Source organism: Mchenga conophoros, linkage group LG3 (assembly GCF_057382185.1).
Source record: "Mchenga conophoros isolate Kocher_MC1m ecotype Shallow Benthic linkage group LG3, M_conophoros_male_GT1.1, whole genome shotgun sequence".
Lineage (NCBI taxonomy): Eukaryota > Metazoa > Chordata > Actinopteri > Cichliformes > Cichlidae > Mchenga > Mchenga conophoros.
In genome coordinates this window covers 30,975,508-30,996,692 of record NC_140528.1, presented here as the reverse complement: position 1 = coordinate 30,996,692, position 21,185 = coordinate 30,975,508, and the positions used below count along the sequence as shown (strand labels likewise).

Here is a 21,185-nt window from a genome sequence, read left to right as displayed (position 1 = left end):
GCGCCTTACTAATCCCTAAGGCCCCCAAAGTGCTTTACACGTTCAGTCATTCACCCATTCACACAGACATTCACACACACTACACTAACACTGCTCTTCAGATTATTCTTTACCCTGAAGTGTTTTTAGTATACCGTAGATACCTACTTACACCTCAGTACAGAGCAAACAGCCACTTAATGAGACGGTACTGATGGAAAACGTACCTCCTTCGTTTCCCTGGTTTTAAGGGTATAACGTTTTTCTTGAAAAATAGCGGCGGCTCCTTGGACGCATCACTCTTCACCGACTCACAGCTACGTGTCTGTTTGAAGACAGTTCTTTGACAGATCCTGGTAAGCAAACAATGAGCCATCCCAGAGAAAATTAGATCATAAATGTATACAGTTTAAAAATGAATAACCATTAAATGTTAAAAACAATCCAGAACCCTGAGAGTAGACCGAGATGCATAAAAGGCCTTCTGTAGTTCTGCCTCAGAGCTTTAACCACCTCTGAGCATTGTTTTGGTGTCTGTTACTTGTGAGTCTCTTAGTTAAACCGAACTTCCAAAATCTGATTTCAGGTCTCACGGCTACGTGAAGTTGCACGTCTCACTAACACTCACATTAATCTTTACAACCATTTTAGGTCTAAATATCAGCTTAAACCCGAGTACAGGGAACCAGGTAATTATAGCGACAGCTCTAATGGACGTTCCAGGAGAGCTCACCTCTTTGGTTTTCCTGCTCTAAAGGTTGATGCTGGTTTCTTGAAGAATAGCGGTGGCTCCATGGAGGTATCACTCTTCAGAGACACACAGCTGTGATCAGGCTCACAGCAGCCTGGTCTGTCATGTCTGCCAGATAAAGAAGTAGACCACCAAGAACAAGTTTATTCAATTCAGTTTTGTTAACATAGCGCCAAATCAGTCGCCTCAAGGTGCTTTATGTTGTAAGGTAGACCCTACAATAATACATACAGAGAGTTTACTAACTCATTCAGAAGACACATAGTAACATAATTGTTCATCATACATGAAAATGTCCTCTGCTGTTCCTGCTGGACTGAACTAAAATGCCACATGACTTCTCGCATGACTCTGAAGATGAGGACACATGAGGAAGAAGATGAGCTGATGTTTACTTACACCATCTCTGAAATAATCTGCTTTTTGAAGAACAGTGGAGGCTCCATGGACAGATCACTCTTTAAGGACACACAGCTGGCATCAGGTTCAGGATAGTCTGATGGTCTGAGGCGGATCGCAGCAGACAGAAAGATCGAGTCCCAGGATCAAGATTAAGATTTCAATTAAAAATTAAAGCTGCAAGCAGCGTTATGAGGGCCCTCGCACCCCCGGCACGTCGAGCCACTGCCAACACCTCAAACCGGCACGTCCGATGTGATGTCACATTGATGGATTTCATGCTTTTAATCACCAGCTAACATTTCATCTTATTCAACCAGGATTATAGTCATGCCACTAGGTGGCGCTCTAACCATTATTGACAAATAGCATAACAAACATTTCCAAGCTCGAGTCTCATCACACCTGCGACCTTTGGGAGAGATTGGACATTGTGTTTTTTACTGACAGCAGATTACTGCTTTTTGCGAGTGATTGAAACTCTACGTGCCGCCATGACCACCCCGTTTCCCTGAACGGAAAAAGCTTCGCAATTTAACATCACAAAGGTCTTTAGATTCTACACACTGAAGAATGCTTCAATATGATGAAATCCCTTGGAGGAGTTCGTCAAAGTATGAGGCCTGAAAAGGGGGGAAAATGTCATCAAAATTACACATTAATTTTAAAATGGCTGACTTCCTGTTGGATTTGGGATATTGCTTCAAGAGACTTTTTTGTACATCTTGATATCTCCTATAAGCTTACCAGGTTTCAGAATCATACATAGAACACAGAGCAGGGGCTGTGGTTTTGAAATATTGTAGGGGGCGCTGTGGAGCCATTTTGCGCTATTCAAGGAAAATGGTTACATAACAACAATGCCTTCATCCATTTGGAGGTGTGTGCCAAATTTCAAGCCTCTATAAACTTTCCAAGCCCCTCAAAAGCCACTTCATCTTTCATGATGAACCGCGTTGCCACCAGGGTGCGCCGTTCAGTTTAAAGTCACAATTTTTGCACTGAAGCATCACGAGGGACTGATGGGGATATTCACCGCTTTTGAGGTGGCCACGATCAACCTGTGAAAATCAGTACAACAAAGTTAAAGCCATGACATTTCCTGTTGCCACTAGGTGGCGCTGTCCGTATTTCCGACAATGGGCACATCAATCTGTTCAGGGCGGGTCTGACATCATGCCTGTAAAGTCTGGTACTGATCAGACTGGATTTCATTGAGTTATACTAATTTGTTTCTTCATGGCGTGACATCAAAGTTCGCCATGCTGCTGGGGTCACACCCTTTTGCGAAAACTCATAGTTTTCACTGTAACCCAAGACCAACTCCTTAAGGCTTTCCTGGAGAAATTTGAGGCTGCAGATGTCACCCATCACTATACTGTACCCCAAAGTGTAAAACATGACATTTCCTGTTCCCACTAGGTGGCGCTGTCCTTGATGTCAAATATGGCAGTTGAAATATGTTCAGGGGTGGAGCCTTATCATATGTGTTCACTTTGGTCAAGGTCAGAAAATGTATGACAAAATGAGAGGCAATAAGATTTTCATGGCGAGTCATCGAAATTCGCCATGGCGCCACGGCCTCATAGTATTGTGAAAACTCAAAAGCTCCGCAATTTAACATGGCACAAGGGTGTAGTTGACACTGTCCAAATTTGAAGGTTATGAAATGAAACCCCAAGGAGGAGTTCGCAAAAGTTCGAGGCATGGAAATGGCAAAATTAGAGCCAAAATGTCACCTTCTCTTCCAAATGGCGGACTTCCTGTTGGGTTTGCGTCAATGGGCCCACAGACTTTTTTGTTCGTCTTGGCATGATACACATGTGTGCCAAATTTCATACATGTAGCTGAAACGATGTGGTCGTAGGGCTGCATTTAACAAGGCATAGGTGGCGCTGTAGAGCCATTTCCCAGTGCTCATATGTAAAACCATTAAAATACAAAATTTTTCACCAGACCTGGCATGTGTGCAAAATTTCATGAGTTTTTGAGCATGTTTAGGCCCTCAAAAAGGCCCTTGTTTCGCCTGAATAATAATAATAATAATAATAATAATAATAATAATAATTAAAGCTGCAAGCAGCGTTATGAGGGCCCTTGCACCCCCGGCACGTCGAGCCACTGCCAACACCTCAAACCGGAACGTCCGATGTGATGTCACATTGATGGATTTCATGCTTTTAATCACCAGCTAACATTTCATCTTATTCAACCAGGATTATAGTCATGCCACTAGGTGGCGCTCTAACCATTATTGACAAATAGCATAACAAACATTTCCAAGCTCGAGTCTCATCACACCTGCGACCTTTGGGAGAGATTGGACATTGTGTTTTTTAGTGACAGCAGATTACTGCTTTTTGCGAGTGATTGAAACTCTACGTGCCGCCATGACCACCCCGTTTCCCTGAACGTAAAAAGCTTCGCAATTTAACATCACAAAGGTCTTTAGATTCTACACACTGAAGAATGCATCAATATGATGAAATCCCTTGGAGGAGTTCGTCAAAGTATGAGGCCTGAAAAGGGGGGAAAATGTCATCAAAATTACACATTAATTTTAAAATGGCTGACTTCCTGTTGGATTTGGGATATTGCTCCAAGAGACTTTTTTGTACATCTTGATATCTTACACAAGCTTACCAAGTGTCAGACTCATAGATGAAACACAGAGCAGGGGCTGATGTTTTGAAATATTGTAGGGGGCGCTGTGGAGCCATTTTGGGATATTCAAGGAAAATGGTTACATAACAACAATGCCTTCATCAATTTGGAGGTGTGTGCCAAATTTCAAGCCTCTATAAACTTTCCAAGCCCCTCAAAAGCCACTTCATCTTTCATGTTGAACCGCGTTGCCACCAGGGTGCGCCGTTCAGTGTAAAGTCACAATTTTTGCACTGAAGCATCACGAGGGACTGATGGTGATATTCACCGCTTTTGAGGTGGCCACGATGAACCTGTGAAAATCAGTACAACAAAATTAAAGCCATGACATTTCCTGTGGCCACTAGGTGGCGCTGTCCGTATTTCCGACAATGGGCACGTCAATCTGTTCAGGGCGGGTCTGACATCATGCCTGTAAAGTCTGGTACTGATCAGACTGGATTTCATTGAGTTATACTAATTTGTTTCTTCATGGCGTGACATCAAAGTTCGCCATGCTACTGGGGTCACACCCTTTTGCGAAAAGTCACAGTTTTCACTGTAACCCAAGACCAACTCCTTAAGGCTTTCCTGGAGAAATTTGAGGCTGCAGGTGTCACCCATCACTATACTGTACCCCAAAGTGTAAAACATGACATTTCCTGTTCCCACTAGGTGGCGCTGTCCCTGGTGTCAAATATGGCAGTTGAAATATGTTCAGGGGTGGAGCCTTATCATATGTGTTCACTTTGGTCAAGGTCAGAAAATGTATGACAAAATGAGAGGCAATAAGATTTTCATGGCGAGTCATCGAAATTCGCCATGGCGCCACGGCCTCATAGTATTGTGAAAACTCAAAAGCTCCGCAATTTAACATGGCACAAGGGTGTAGTTGACACTGTCCAAATTTGAAGGTTATGAAATGAAACCCCAAGGAGGAGTTCGCAAAAGTTCGAGGCATGGAAATGGCAAAATTAGAGCCAAAATGTCACCTTCTCTTCCAAATGGCGGACTTCCTGTTGGGTTTGCGTCAATGGGCCCCCAGACTTTTTTGTTCGTCTTGGCATGATACACATGTGTGCCAAATTTCATACATGTAGCTCAAACGATGTGGTCGTAGGGCTGCATTTAACAAGGCATAGGTGGCGCTCTAGAGCCATTTCCCAGTGCTCATATGTAAAACCATTAAAATACAAAATTTTTCACCAGACCTGGCATGTGTGCAAAATTTCATGAGTTTTTGAGCATGTTTAGGCCCTCAAAAAGGCCCTTGTTTGGGGTGAATAATAATAATAATAATAATTAAAGCTGCAAGCAGCGTTATGAGGGCCCTCGCACCCCCGGCGCGTCGAGCCACGCCCAACACCTAAAACCAGCACGTCCGATCTGATGTCACATTGATGGAATTCATGCTTTTAATCACCAGCTAACATTTCATCTTATTCAACCAGGATTATAGTCATGCCACTAGGTGGCGCTCTAACCATTATTGACAAATAGCATAACAAACATTTCCAAGCTCGAGTCTCATCACACCTGCGACCTTTGGGAGAGATTGGACATTGTGTTTTTTAGTGACAGCAGATTACTGCTTTTTGCGAGTGATTGAAACTCTACGTGCCGCCATGACCACCCCGTTTCCCTGAACGGAAAAAGCTTCGCAATTTAACATCACAAAGGTCTTTAGATTCTACACACTGAAGAATGCTTCAATATGATGAAATCCCTTGGAGGAGTTCGTCAAAGTATGAGGCCTGAAAAGGGGGGAAAATGTCATCAAAATTACACATTAATTTTAAAATGGCTGACTTCCTGTTGGATTTGGGATATTGCTCCAAGAGACTTTTTTGTACATCTTGATATCTTACACAAGCTTACCAAGTGTCAGACTCATAGATAAAACACTGAGCAGGGGCTGATGTTTTGAAATATTGTAGGGGGCGCTGTGGAGCCATTTTGCGCTATTCAAGGAAAATGGTTACATGACAACAAAGCCTTCAACCATTTGGAGGTGTGTGCCAAATTTCAAGCCTCTATAAACTTTCCAAGCCCCTCAAAAGCCACTTCATTTTTCACGGTGAACAGCGTTGCCACCAGGGTGCACCGTTCAGTTTAAAGTCACAATTTTTGCACTAAAGCATCATCAAGGACTGATGGTGATATTCACCGCTTTTGAGGTGGCCACGATGAACCTGTGAAAATCAGTACAACAAAATTAAAGCCATGACATTTCCTGTTGCCACTAGGTGGCGCTGTCCGTATTTCCGACAATGGGCACATCAATCTGTTCAGGGCGGGTCTGACATCATGCCTGTAAAGTCTGGTACTGATCAGACTGGATTTCATTGAGTTATACTAATTTGTTTCTTCATGGCGTGACATCAAAGTTCGCCATGCTGCTGGGGTCACACCCTTTCGCGAAAACTCACAGTTTTCACTGTAACCCAAGACCAACTCCTTAAGGCTTTTCTGGAGAAATTTGAGGCTGCAGATGTCACCCATCACTATACTGTACCCCAAAGTGTAAAACATAACATTTCCTGTTCCCACTAGGTGGCGCTGTCCTTGAGGTCAAATATGGCAGTTGAAATATGTTCAGGGGTGGAGCCTTATCATATGTGTTCACTTTGGTCAAGGTCAAAAAATGTATGACAAAATGAGAGGCAATAAGATTTTGATGGCGAGTCATCGAAATTCGCCATGGCGCCACGGCCTCATAGTATTGTGAAAACTCAAAAGCTCCGCAATTTAACATGGCACAAGGGTGTAGTTGACACTGACCAAATATGAAGGTTATGAAATCAAACCCCAAGGAGGAGTTCGCAAAAGTTCGAGGCATGGAAATGGCAAAATTAGAGCCAAAATGTCACCTTCTCTTCCAAATGGCGGACTTCCTGTTGGGTTTGCGTCAATGGGCCCACAGACTTTTTTGTTCGTCTTGGCATGATACACATGTGTGCCAAATTTCATACATGTAGCTCAAACGATGTGGTCGTAGGGCTGCATTTAACAAGGCATAGGTGGCGCTCTAGAGCCATTTCCCAGTGCTCATATGTAAAACCATTAAAATACAAAATTTTTCACCAGACCTGGCATGTGTGCAAAATTTCATGAGTTTTTGAGCATGTTTAGGCCCTCAAAAAGGCCCTTGTTTCGCCTGAATAATAATAATAATAATAATAATAATAATAATAATTAAAGCTGCAAGCAGCGTTATGAGGGCCCTCGCACCCCCGGCGTGTCGAGCCATGCCCAACACCTGAAACCAGCACGTCCGATCTGATGTCACATTGATGGAATTCATGCATTTAACCACCAGCTAACATTTCAACTCATTCATTCATGATTAGTTAGTCGTTCCACTAGGTGGCGCTCTAACCATTATGTACAAATGGCATAACAAACATTTCCGAGCTCGAGTCTCATCACGCCTATGAGCTTTGGGAGAGATTGGACATTGTGTTTTTGAGTGACAGCAGATTACTGCTTTTTGGCGAGTGATTCAAACTCTAAGTGCCGCCATAACCACCCCGTTTCACTGAACGTAAAAAGCTTCGCAATTTAACATCACAAAGGTCTTTAGATTCCACACACTGGAGATTGGTTCAATATGATGAAATCCCTTGGAGGAGTTCGTCAAAGAACGGTGCCTGGAAAGAGGGGAAAATGTTGCCAAAATTACACATTAATTTTAAAATGGCTGACTTCCTGTTGGATTTGGGATATTGCACCAAGAGACTTTTTTGTACATCTTGATATCTCCTATAAGCTTACCAGGTTTCAGAATCATACATAGAACACAGAGCAGGGGCTGTGGTTTTGAAATTTTGTAGGGGGCGCTGTGGAGCAATTTCGAGCTATTCAATGAAAATGATCACATGCCAACAAAGCCTTCATCCATTTGGAGGTGTGTGCCAAATTTCAAGCCTCTATAAACTTGCCAAGACCCTCAAAAGCCACTTCATCTTTCATGTTGAACAGCGTTGCCACCAGGGTGCGCCGTTCAGTTTAAAGTCACAATTTTTGCACTGAAGCATCACGAGGGACTGATGGTGATATTCACCGCTTTTGAGGTGGCCAAGATGAACCTGTGAAAATCAGTACAACAAAATTAAAGCCATGACATTTCCTGTTGCCACTAGGTGGCGCTGTCCGTATTTCCGACAATGGGCACATCAATCTGTTCAGGGCGGGTCTGACATCATGCCTGTAAAGTCTGGTACTGATCAGACTGGATTTCATTGAGTTATACTAATTTGTTTCTTCATGGCGTGACATCAAAGTTCGCCACGCCGCTGGGGTCACACCCTTTTGCGAAAAGTCACAGTTTTCACTGTAACCCAAGACCAACTCCTTAAGGCTTTCCTGGAGAAATTTGAGGCTGCAGATGTCACCCATCACTATACTGTACCCCAAAGTGTAAAACATGACATTTCCTGTTCCCACTAGGTGGCGCTGTCCTTGATGTCAAATATGGCAGTTGAAATATGTTCAGGGGTGGAGCCTTATCATATGTGTGCTCTTTGGTCCAGATCGGAACATGTATGACAGAATGAGAGGCAATAAGATTTTCATGGCGAGTCATCATAATTCGCCATGGCGCCACGGCCTCATACTATTGTGAAAACTCAAAAGCTCCGCAATTTAACATGGCACAAGGGTGTAGTTGACACTGTCCAAATTTGAAGTTTATAGGACCAAATCCCAAGGAGGAGTTCGTTAAAGTACAAGGCATGGAAACGGTAAAATCAGACCCAAAATGTCACCTTCAATCCAAAATGGCGGACTTCCTGTTGGGTTTAGGACATTGCCATAATAGACTTTTTTGTTCGACTCTGAACGTTATATAGGTGTACCGACTTTCAAACGTGTAGGTCATACCTATACCGGGGGCTCGCGTTTTTCATTTTTCTAGGTGGCGCTACTGAGCTAATTTTCCCTGGCCATGTCTGGGAACATTAAAATACGTAAATTTTCACCAGACCTGACGCGTGTGCAAAATTTCATGAGTTTTCGAGCATGTTTAGGCCCTCAAACGGCCAATTCATTTGCCGAAATAATAATAATAATAATAATAATAATAATAATAATAAACAGAGCAATTACAATAGGGCCTTCGCACTGTCAGTGCTCGGGCCCTAATAATAATAATAATAATAATAAGAAACGGAGCAGATACAATAGGGCCTTCGCACTCTCGGTGCTCGGGCCCTAAATATTTTTGTGTTCAGAAAAACATGCAACCACATTATAAACAACAACAATTCTGGATGATTTACAAACAAATATTCGAGTCATTTCTGGCCATTACTCTGTTATTAGCAGGTACAGAAACTAATCCTTCTCCTTTCTGAAACTGTGAACCATGACGCTGATGGACCCACACACTGTTTTCACCGTTCTCTCCAAAGTCATAGGAAATATAATGCTCACGTTTTCTGTTAAACTTTGTTAATTATCTCTAAGTTACATACAGTGTGAATTTCCACCTACTGAACTTCTCCTCAAACCATCTCACATAAATACAAACAGTTATTTTCTTCTGCAGCCTCATTTAAACCCTTCATCCTCTAACTCTTTGCTGTCAGTCAGACTGATGAAGAAAGTTTTTCCTACCAATGTCTCAGGATCACACGGAGTTGATCAACTGTCGTGATTATATTTCTTATTTTGTTCACACATTTATCTGCAGGCTGAAGCTGCTGACTGATTCTGATGCACAGCTTTATGTTTATGTAAGAACACATAAAGCTGACATGCTGTAGGTACACAAAGCTAATGAAAAGTAACACTGAACACACAAATGTGGCATTAAGGACTCAGTTCCAGCTTACATGTCTGGAGCAAAGAACAGCGGAGGCTCTATGGACTGATTACTCCTCAGAGACACACAGCTGGATTCAGAAAACCTCTGGGGGACATGAGGCCAACAGGTTCTCCCACTGACTCTGGCAGACATGGAGAGAAAACCATGTTAAATCATTGTTCACAGAAGATTCTCTCTCCACAGACATCTGACCTGTAGGAGGTCTCTTCATGTTCTTCCTCCCCACTTTCACCAAGAGCTGCTCACAGACGATTATCATTGGCGCCTCTCTCTAATATTGAACATCTTTACCTTACCTTATGAGTGAGATAACTATGACAGCTGGTGTTACATTAGTAAATATACATTTCTTTCATTCTAAAACTCATTTGTGTTATGATTCATGTAAAATTGCTAATAAATGTTAGAAATAATGAGTATTTATATACTTTAGCCTTTTTTTCTTCACCTGCAGGCATCACCAGCCTCCAGCATGTATTACTCAGAAGAAAAAGTTATATTAAGAAAATTTTAAGAATTATCGTTATTTTTTAAAATCTGCTCTTTGAGCCACTTGTTTGGTCGACTTGTAATGTATTTGTTGATGTTTGATGCTAGAAAAATAACCAGGATAGAAGAAGAAGAAGAAGGGATTCATTATTTACAGCTTTGATTTGTGGTTGAATGATTTATTTCACAACCAGATCAAACCTCTAAACTGTCCTCTCATGTTCTGTGGAGCCTGGCTGTGTTTGTCACACCCTGAGTTATATGTTCCCACACACTACAGGTTGGATCCAGCATGTGTTTATTGGAGCTTTGAGTGTGATGTGAGTGCTGAGCTGTGACATGGAGAAGAGTCATGGACAGTTAGAGATGGTCATCTCACCTCTGAGCTTTGGTCTGGCTCTCATGTTCCCCACACAGAGTGCTTTTAGAGGGAGGGGCTCCCTCCTCTCTGTCCTCACACTGATCCATGCTGCTCAGCTCACACACACTTTCTACCTGCAGAGGAAACACAAATCATTCATGTGCACATCAACTGAAATCCTGCTTTCCATCATGTGTGCTGTCCAGATATCAGCTGCTTCTTTCCTGCTTCCTCTCAGTGTCAGCTGCATGCAGTCAGACAGCAGTGTGAGGCAGAGGAAGCTGCCATCAGCTGCTCTGCTTCTATTTAAAGGTTTTACTGATATCTGTGCCGTTATCATATCTGTTTATTGATCCGACTCTTGAAAATTTATACTCCCAGTTTTATATGATTATTACATATTATATTATATTTATCAGTCTTACTCGGTCTGTCCGAGTTACAAACGTTACAAGTGTCGTAACAACCGTCCTTACAGACGATGACTTCCTGTTACAGGAGAACAGCCAGTGTGACGCAGTATTTTTACTCACAGGTCATTGTGTGTAATCCAAAACAGTCCTGTTTATAACAAGTAATAATTGAGTCCGTCTTTCCCTCTGGCAGCACCGTGAAGATAAAGTTCCGTCCGGAACTCAGAGTGTCTACATTCTGGTGTTGTGCCAAACGTGATCGCACAAACTAACACAATATGGCGAACACGGCCTCGTTGCGGTGCCGTATTCGCAGTCTGAGCTGCGAGTCCGTCACCGTGAACTAAGCTGCACACAGGGAAACATCACGAACATTACACACTCCTTGCGTTACCTTCACACGGAGCTTCACACGGAGACGGTCCACTCACACAAAGTTCAGGAAAAAAAGTAACGAACACGGAAACACCCGAGCAGCTGCTGTTCACCGAGACTGTCTCATATTCCACGGAGAGAGCCACGCCTCCTCACGCACACGGGTGTTTATGAAAACAGGGACTTTCGTTCTTAAAATCTCTCCGCCCACATGTAAACGCCAAAAACAAGTCAAACGCTGCCAAGAGCGTGCCAAATCCTGACCGAGTAGTAATGTTGGCTTATCGCAAGCTTGGAGGGAGGTGTACTTCTGAAGTTTGCGTTTTCTGGAAAGGAAGCGAATTTTTACTTTTCACCTGCCTTCAATCTTTCAAATGTTAATAACTAAAGACAGTATTATGGATGGTCTGTGCAATGCGCAATAAACACAACATATTATTTACTGCCAGATCATAATAGCAGATGATACCACAATGTAACATGCAGGCATTAATCTAACAGTTTCATTAAAAGCTGCATTTTCACAGATATTTCACTTTTATTTGTTGTAGATGCAGCAGAGAGAGTGACTTGCTATGTGCTGAGAAAAAGGAGATCAATTCAGTTCATCACTGAAGACTAACAAGTGTGCTCGCCTCTAAACACTCAGCGTGAGGACTGAAGGAAGAGTTTTACACTGCACTGCGCTCACAGCTTGTAGCCGATTAACACTCGTTCGAATAACAAATCCCACTTATATAGCTATAGCAAAGCCTCAACAGGCATGGACTTAATGCAGTTTGCAGTGTGCCATAAATGTCTAATTCATGAGAAAGAAAGGAAATGACAGTGTTTTTTAATCCAAAAGAAAACTGGAGAAATGAGAAGGAGACAGGAGGAGGAGAGAAGAAACAAACACTTCACATGTCAGATTTGATCACACTGGGTTAAACAGCACACTTCAGTTTAGGGGAAACACTGTAACATTGCATGTTATGTTACAGTGTCAAGACCATGTGGAAGAAAGAAGACTGATTCAAAACCTCAAAGTGAAGCTAGAGTTAAATGCTTTACTTAGAAACAATTCACGAAGTAAAAATCATCAGGTAATATTAGATTTCTTAGACAAACACATTTATATGATAGCATCTAATCCTGAAGTGACATTCTGGACCACACTCCATACCAGTTGGTGGCGGTATTGCACCATTGTTTGCCAACCGCCAATAACATTTAGAAGAAGAAGAAGCGGAAGAAGAGCAGGAAGAAGAAGAAAAACAAGGAAGAAGTTGGAGGAAAGTTGTTTGTTTCTTGTGGGACGTGATTCTGTTCAAACCCGGATTATCTTTTGTTCCTGCTTCCTAATGGGCTGAAACTTTGTTACGTTCGCGGGATGTTGAGTGTTCAGGTCAGTTGTGTGTCTTCCCGCCCTGTTTACCTCGGTGTAAGCTCATTGCTCACTTTTCATTTTTCGTAGGTTTTAATTTACGTTTGAAAGTTTGAAGTGCGGGTTAAAAACGGCCCGGTGTGTTCAAGGACGCCGCGGACTCGTGAATACGAGAATCCACTTTTAATATGTTTTTAGACTAAAATGTCGCTGTGTGGACGTCACGTGTCTGTCAACAAGTGCTGCGAATTTAGAAAACACGTCGGTGCAAATTACAAGTCTGTGTCATCATTTTTGTGCGTTTGCTGTCGGGCTGTTAACTAACGCCGTCATCACGATTAATGGGATTAAAAGTTTAAGTGAAAGCGTACAGCACATGTTCATGTATATAAACTTCCCCCTGTGATCAATAAAACTATTCTCATTCTTACATGCGAGTCCAGGAAGACTGCCATTAATACTTAACACAAAGATAAATGTCAAAGTAACAGCAGCAATAATAAACAGGGTTTAATTCACTCTGTAGTCTGCAGACTGTCGTAATACATTAGACCGGATTCTTTTCCACACTCAGAAACTGCAGATTGTGCCTTAAAACAGCGGCCACGTGGTTATCAGAGTGCGCAGGTGCACATTCTGAGTGGGCCTGTCTGCAGATGAGGAAAACTGAGAAGATCTACAAGGTTTGTTTTTCCTCCTCTTGATATTTTTGGGCTCTTTAGAAATAAAATAAAAATGACTGGCTTTGCTATCTTTGTTTAAACTGAGACAAAAAAGTGATCCGTGTCGATCTGAAACAAAGAATCCTGGAACCACCTTCACTTTCGCTTTACTAATGTTAAGCTGCACAGGTTTATAGATGGCAAAAACATCACTGGTACAGTTTCACGTCATACTTTTTAGACACATTGCAAATGCAGGGCATACGTACTTTGCTACTTATTTCAGTATAAAATTATTTTCATCCTAAATACTGCATTGCTGTTTTTTGCAGCAGTTCTGTAGCAAGAATATGGCTCCATATGTTTATACTAGGGGTGCAACGATATTCGTATCGATATTGAACCGTTCGATACAGTGCTTTCGGTTCGGTACGCATATGTATCGAACAATACAACATTTGTAATTTATTTTATCAACTTTCCTTCTGACGATGCTGTCTGTGTGGAGCGCTCAGTGAATCTGCGTTCGACTACTCCGCCTAGGCTGCACTGTCGAGCGCAGATCCACTGAGCGCTCCACACAGACAGCATAGTCAGAAGGAAGAGCGCAGGGCAAGCTAGCGAGACAGAAGTGGACCTCCCCCACCCTCATTCAGATCTGGCGTTTGGAATTATTTTGGTTTTCATGTGACGTATGACCCTGAAGGTAAGCGAGTCATCGACTAAAGTAAAACAGTATGTTGGATGTGCCACGCAATGCTCAATTACAAGGGTGGGAACTAGTGTGTTAGCGCAGTTAGCTCGTTAACGTGTTGGCCGTCTAGCCCCATGCACGGGGCGATCAGGGGTAGCTCGTTAACGGAGATTTGCCGTGTTGTGGCGTTAAGGTCATTTCAGCGAGATTAACCTGAAAGCACTAGTGGGAACACAACGAATATGACTGCACATTTACGCCGACATCATCCTAGTGCAAAGACAAGTGGAAGCAGACAAAAACAACAAGCAGCATGCTACAAACTTTACCCGAGTCATTTAGACAGCTGTTAGCACATGATTCTCCTTATGGGGACCTGATATGTTTAATATGCTGCTGAGAATATAGCCCAGAAGAAGCGGATAGTATAGCTTTTATTTTGGAAAGAGACATTTCTCTGTAATAAACTCTCTTTTCCAAAGATGAGTGATTCCTCAATCAGATACAGGGCTCGCAATATCGCTAGCCCGACGTCCCGGTCGGGCTACCAAAATCTATCTCTGCCCTGCCCGTCGGGCTATTGTAGGAAGGAAAAATATATGTCAATGCTTTTGCATTCTTTCAGAAATGTAGCTGGGTAATTATGTCATTGGCATCGGTGAGCCACTGTCAATATGTGACATATTGAAGTTGCGTTTGAATTTGCGCTTGTTTTTTTGCTTTCACTTTGCAATCGCGCGAACTGTGTATAGAGAGCGACAGCACTGATCTGTGAGTGATGATAATTTGTGCACCAATTCCTCTGACATCGTCTTATTAATCGTTAGCTTACTATGCAAACATGACAAGTAGAGCAGGGCGATATGGCCAAAAATATTTATCACGATATATATTTGAAAATTTGCGATAACGATATAACTGACGATATAATTGATGCGAGACAAAATACAACTCCACAACATTACTAGCGCAAAAAGACAACCTTCCATTTATTTTCACTTAAACAAGAAGCTGGTTTTTATGTACATTAAAGCTTTATAAAAATGTAACAGTGCAAATGCAAATTCCTTGCTGAAAGTTTAACCAAAAGGCATTTCCAGTAGAAATGGGCTGACATATCCTGAGCATAACCATGTATAATATCCACTGAAGTTAAAAAGAGGTGCTTTGCAACATTAAACTGCAGTGTGCAGCACGTATTTTTCGGACCATAAGGTGCACGGGATTATAAGGCACATTAAGCGAAACAAAGCAGTCAGATAAATCAAACTTTATTAAACTCATTCTTCTTGCTTCCTCCACTTCTGTAACATTGATTCATTAATGTTGAATTCTCTGCAGCTGCTCTATTCCCATGTTGTTGCAGTATATTAATGACTAACCTCGTATTGTGGATGGATTATCTCAGTTGTTCTCTTGACTGAAGTTTGGTCCGTTTACAGCATCCTGCCATGCGATTGCATTTGTCTCTAACCATGAAGAACCTTCACGTTAACTTTTATAAGTGGAAAAGTGTTAGTGTTCGTCCTCCAGCTTCACTGTTTATGTTATGCTAACATAGCTGTGTCGCTAGCGATCACGTAGCACATCATTATATACCAGCTAGCCCAACTTCAGTAACCCTACAAACGTCACTGCTGTTTAGTTTCCCGTCTTCATTTATGTTGGAAGTGATAGCAGAGCTGTACGTTTGATTTTTTTCAGAAATCTCTCAGTCAGAACATGCTATATCATGCTTAGGTAACTAGCGAAACTAGCAAGCTAACTTCCGCTAGCTTCCTGCTAGCTTCTAACTCCGTTAAATGTAATACATTTTGTTTTCATGGATGCCTGGAAGTTAAACTTCATAGTTACACCTGGTAAAGCAGCAATGCTGATCGTTTTATTAAAGATGAAAGAATTTAGACAGTTTTTAACTCTTAGTGATGCTGCAGTGTTCGTTTGACCTGAAGTATACGGAGTTTAGGACCCAGATTACTCCCAGATTTAAGAGCATCTTAGTCCGACAAATACGACAATAATGATGGCCGCTTGCATGTTCTGCAAAAAAATGTGCTTTGTCGTGTATCTGACGGACAAACACCAAACCAGTTCCACATCACGGAAGTTGCACCATTTTTACAAACCAATTCTGGTTCATCTGTTTCACTCAACAATCGGCCATGTGCGTATGAAAACAAAGGCACTGCGCATGCGCGTTTTACTCATATTCTATCGCGATATTTCATTTTCCTATCGTTGCCTAACATTATACCGGTATTACCGTGAACGGTATAATATGGCCCAGCCCTAATGACAAGTGAAATCTCCCGCAGCAAGCTTAAACATGTGAGAGGTTGATCGCGCAGAGAATCGCTGAGCGTTATGTGTGCGTGTGTAAAAGCAGCAGGATATATATTTCAGTTCTGCTGAGCCAAATAAGACGGGTCAGGGTGAAGAAGTGACAGCCAAAGAAAAGCTTACCACAAAACGGAGAAGTTATGACAAATCAGACTATAAGGCAAAAAGAAAGTGCAGCTTTATGGTTTCATGGACAAAAGAATTTCTGTGCCTGCAATATGACGAGCTAAATAACCAGGGCTGCACATAAGTGGTCCGCAGGTGCGCATTCGCTGTCAAAATAAAAAACACGCACAAGGGTTAGGGTTAAATTTAAAAACTGTACTTTTGAGTTAAAATATATATTTATAATTTAGAGCGGCACGGTGGTTAGCACTGTTGCCGCACAGCAAGAAGGTCCTGAGTTCAATTCCACCATCAGGCCGGGGTCTTTCTGTGTGGAGTTTGCATGTTCTCCCCGTGTTTGCGTGGGTTCTCTCCGGGTACTCCGGCTTCCTCCCACCGTCCAAAGACATGCAGCTTGTGGGGATAGGTTAATTGGATAATCCAAATTGCCACTAGGTGTGAATGTGAGTGTGAATGGTTGTCTGTCCCTATGTGTTAGCCCTGCGACAGACTGGCGACCTGTCCGGGGTGTACCCCGCCTTTCGCCCTATGACAGCTGGGATAGGCTCCAGCGCCCCCCGCGACCCTGAAAAGGATAAGCGGAAGCAAATGGATGGATGGATGGATTTATAATTTTAATAAATGACAAATTAAAAAGGCATGAACATTTCTTTTTGTATCGAAAAAATATCGAACCGTGACACCAAAGTATCGAACCGAACCGTGAATTTTGTGTATCGTTGCACCCCTAATTTATACACATAAATGAAAGTGACATTTTCTAGAAATAAAGTAGACCCATTTAAAAAAAAAAAAAAAAAAAGGGAAAAAAATTATATAACATCGGTTCAACAAATTGATACTTTGAAATATTACAGTACTTGTCAAAAGTCTTGAGCCAGCCCTCGTTTCTTTAAAATGTTCTTGGTAAATGGAAAACGGGTACTGTGGTTCATTGAAATGTGCAGAATAGTCTATATAATGACTTTATAAAGAACGTCAGTATTTGGTATGACCATCTTTTTTCCCCCTATAGTCTGAACTTTTACTCATCAGGAGGAACGTCTGTGACCTGGTCAGCTAATCTTTGCTGTTGCCAATAGTCCGTACCAGAAATACTACTTGTTTAATCTGATTGTTAATACAGTTAAGCAGCACGACTGATTACTGAAAGATAGTATTCATCTTTTCCAATGACTATGTCTAATGTGTGTTTGACATTAATCAAGGCTAAGCCTTAACTTGGTATCTGAGTGTGTGTTGGTTTTAGACTAGTTGGTTAGTCCATTCTTTTTAACGTCCCTAGTCTTTGGGACTAGTTCTGCAGGCTTCTTCAAGAACATTCAAAGCTCTCCTTTGGATGTTGGCTGCCTTTTGTTTGGTTCTCTGTCAAGATGATCCTCCAGTCCATGGTCAGTCTATGACTGATGGTGCTTTACTGTGTTTTTCAAACCCGGAATGGGAGTGTTTGGGTTTATTGGCATGCTGCAAAATGTTTTTGTTTTTTTTAATTAATATTTTATTTTTTAATAAGCAACCTATATGAACACAAATAAACCAAAATAAACAAATAATCAAAAATAAACATAAACAAACGGGTGTACCATCTAGTGTGTATATGCTCTCTCTCACACACACACACACACACACACACACACACACACACACACATAATATGGCATACATAATTACAGAGATTCAAACAAGATCGGGTCTCCTTGACAAAATGTAATGTTTCCATTTAACCCAAATATCACTAAATATGTCATATTGGAGTCTATTAATGAAGGTAATTCTTTCCATTTTAAACAACCCATATACAATCTCATACCAGTCATTTAGTGATGGAATTTTCACACTAAGCCATTTCTTGGTAATAGTCTTACGGGCAGCCAGACTCAGAATACCATACAACAGCTTGGACATTTTATCTACATTCACTGAGTATAGATATCCAAACAAAAGTTCATCCCAATTAAAGGGAAGTTGCATACTAAAAATGATCTGTAACTCAGAATGAATCGATACCCAAAAAATGTTGATCATTGGGCAAGACCAAAACAGGTGAAAATGTTTTATTCCTTGGGCCCCACAGTTTCTCCAGCAGCTGGAGTAATTAGAATAATGTTTACTTTGTGCAGGAGTAATAAAGAACCTACAGAGACTCTTCCAACCAAAACATCTCCATATATTAGAACTAGGGCTGCCACAAACGATTATTTTGATAGTCGACTAGTCACCGATTATTTTTGCGATTAGTCGACTAATCAGATCATCATCCATTGGATGTAAAAAGTACAGCTTATTGCATCTGCTCTTATATAACTATCATTAGCTTTAAGTGTTTAAGGTGTGTGCTAACTAAAAATAAAGACAGGATGACAGTTTATTAAATTTTAATGAAATTTGCAGATTGTTTCGGTGAAGTTTAATAAACTCCTTGCTATCTAAAATATAACAGGACACCGGAGTAAATTCTGGAGCATCTCACACTTCTGATAATCAGCTGTCTGCTTAATGTTTATTCAGCTGTGTAAAAACTATAACTTTAATCTCAGCCAAACCGATTTACTCAGGAACAAATAAAATACTAAAAAAAAAAGCCAAACAATAACATTTTTAAGTTATCTAAGTGACTTATATATGTTTAACCTGAGCAGCGAAAGACGGCGGTGGGTTTGAAAACGATTTGCCGGGAGTCCGGTGTTCTCACGGCTCTAGTTAGCCTTGCCCCCGGCTAGCTATCGAGCTAGTGGGTAACAGACGTCTCCGAAAACGTCGGAGCGCTTTTGAAAATATGTGGTGTCTTGATAAACTGAGCAGATATTTGAGGTTTACACAGCTACATTCCCGCCTGAAAATATGTTAAACGTTTATTTTGTGACCCAGAAAGAATAATAAGAGTAATATTAAAACTAACTAGCTGCCGCCATTGTTGGAAACTGAGCTGGGCCGCGCTATGAATTCTGGGACACAGCTTCTTCTTCTTCTTCTTCTTCGGGGTTTAACGGCAGCTGGCATCCTTGTACATGCAGTGCTGCCATCTTCTGTTTCAGTCCGTTATTACACTCTTAAATCCTGCTACTTATTCCTGCGTCTTTTGGGATCTTACAAAGCTTCAAACGACGCGTCGACTATTAAATCAGTCGTCGATGATTTTGATAGTCGACGTAATCGTGACTAGTCGACTAATCGTGGCAGCCCTAATTAGAACTAGAAATTCTCCACTGAAAAGCACACTGCTGATACCAAATGTCATTTGAAATTGCTGTATTTGTTTCCCTTTCCCATTTTTTTTGATGTAGGTAGTATTCCAGTTCTTAACCTCTTGTATACCCTTATACAGTCTAGAAATCACCTTGAGGCCGGGGTCTGCCTGGTAAGCCTTGACAAATATACTCAAAACAGGTAAAGAGAAAAGATCTGTTCTCTTAGGTATAAAGTTATATAGGTGATGCCTAATTTGAAGAAACCTAAAAAAATACGTTTTACTTAACTGGTATTGATTACTGATTGGAAGTCCCTAAGAATTCCCTTATCGTAAAACATACAATATGCCATTAAACCTTGTCCTGCCCATTTTTTATATCTTACATCTAACTTATTGGGTAAAAAATCAAAATCAAAAGCGCACCATCTTAAAATCCTAACCTCTTCATTCCAATCATTCTTATTAAGAAATTGTAACCAAAGTTTTAAAGGCAGGTTAATCCATTGGTTTCCTTGATGAATTTGTTTTTTAATGAGTGTCACATCCCCTAAGATTGCTTGAATTGGAAAATCTCTTAAGGCCACTGTTTCTATTTCTATTTCTTTCCATCTCGCTTGGTAGTCTACATTACACCAACACACTAATATCCTCAATTGAGCTGAAATATAATAATCTTTCAAACATGGGAACCCCAACCCCCCTTTGTCTTTAGCCAACTGAATAGTTTGATACTTAATCCGTGGTTTTTTCCCTGCCATATGAACCTAGAGATTATTTTATCCCATTCCTGAAATTGTTTATCAGTTATTTCAACTGGGAGTGTTTGGAACAGATAAAGCATCCTGGGCAAGATATTCATTTTAACTGTATCAATACGTGATTCAAAATTTAAAAATGGTAATAAATCCCATCTTTTAATATCCTCTTTTATTTTATAACACAAAGGATTAAAGTTTGCATTATATATCTTAGAGAGATCTTTAGTAATATTTACTCCAAGATACTTCATCTGCTCCGACTCCCATTTCAAATTAGCTTTAGACTTAATTTCGTGATTTGGCTTATAATTAAAAGTTAATATCTGAGTCTTCGATATATTTAGTTTATAACCTGATATTGAGCTAAAGATCTCCAGAAGTGACAACAGCTTGGGGAAAGTAGTGTTTGGATTTGTCAAGTAAATCAAAATATCATCAGCAAACAAGGCATGCTGCAAAAGGAAGCAGCTGTCAATCAGACACTTGCTAGATGGTTTTGCACAGAGGATTAAAATCTAACGGTTCTTTGCTATCTTTATAATTCAGTCAATTCTCACACACTACTGGCTTTAGAAATCTTGGAGAACTATGGCTCAAGATCATTTTAAAAATGACCAAGTTTGGCTTCAAAATGTAAAGAATTTGGTCTTCAAGTGTTAAAACCAAGTATTTAAATGTGTTTAAGATAAGTTGTTGCTATGGTAACTAATCTTAAGATAATATTGGCTGTCCTTTTCTTTTAAATTATATATTTTTTAAAATCCAAAAATGAACTCTGAACGTCTCCTAAATCTCCTCGTCCCCTCTCCTGG

At 41.0% G+C, this 21,185-nt stretch overlaps 2 protein-coding genes across 5 annotated transcripts in view; one reads left to right on the top strand and one right to left on the bottom strand.

Annotated features, from left to right (window-relative positions):
* Nucleotides 1–21,185, bottom strand: part of LOC146578120 (NACHT, LRR and PYD domains-containing protein 3-like) — a 108,643-nt gene that overhangs the window by 7,992 nt on the left and 79,466 nt on the right. Inside the window, exons 1-6 of one of the 2 annotated variants that reach the window (XM_085257498.1) lie at nucleotides 11,257–11,399; nucleotides 10,468–10,583; nucleotides 9,607–9,720; nucleotides 1,130–1,234; nucleotides 713–838; nucleotides 207–332 (exon numbers count right to left, since the gene is read on the bottom strand). The exons of the other annotated variant lie outside the window; for it this stretch is intronic. Coding sequence (XP_085113624.1) covers nucleotides 207–332; nucleotides 713–838; nucleotides 1,130–1,234; nucleotides 9,607–9,720; nucleotides 10,468–10,556 — 560 coding nt within the window. The 5' untranslated portion in view covers nucleotides 10,557–10,583; nucleotides 11,257–11,399. Of the gene's footprint in view, nucleotides 1–206; nucleotides 333–712; nucleotides 839–1,129; nucleotides 1,235–9,606; nucleotides 9,721–10,467; nucleotides 10,584–11,256; nucleotides 11,400–21,185 lie in introns of those variants that run through there. 2 annotated transcript variants of the gene reach the window in all.
* LOC146578122 (uncharacterized) overlaps nucleotides 12,470–21,185 on the top strand; it is a 30,531-nt gene continuing 21,815 nt past the window's right edge. For all 3 annotated transcript variants that reach the window (XR_014889957.1, XM_085257347.1, XM_085257354.1), the window contains exon 1: nucleotides 12,470–12,624. The gene's annotated coding sequence lies outside the window, so the exon portion shown is untranslated. The remainder of the gene's footprint in view (nucleotides 12,625–21,185) is intronic.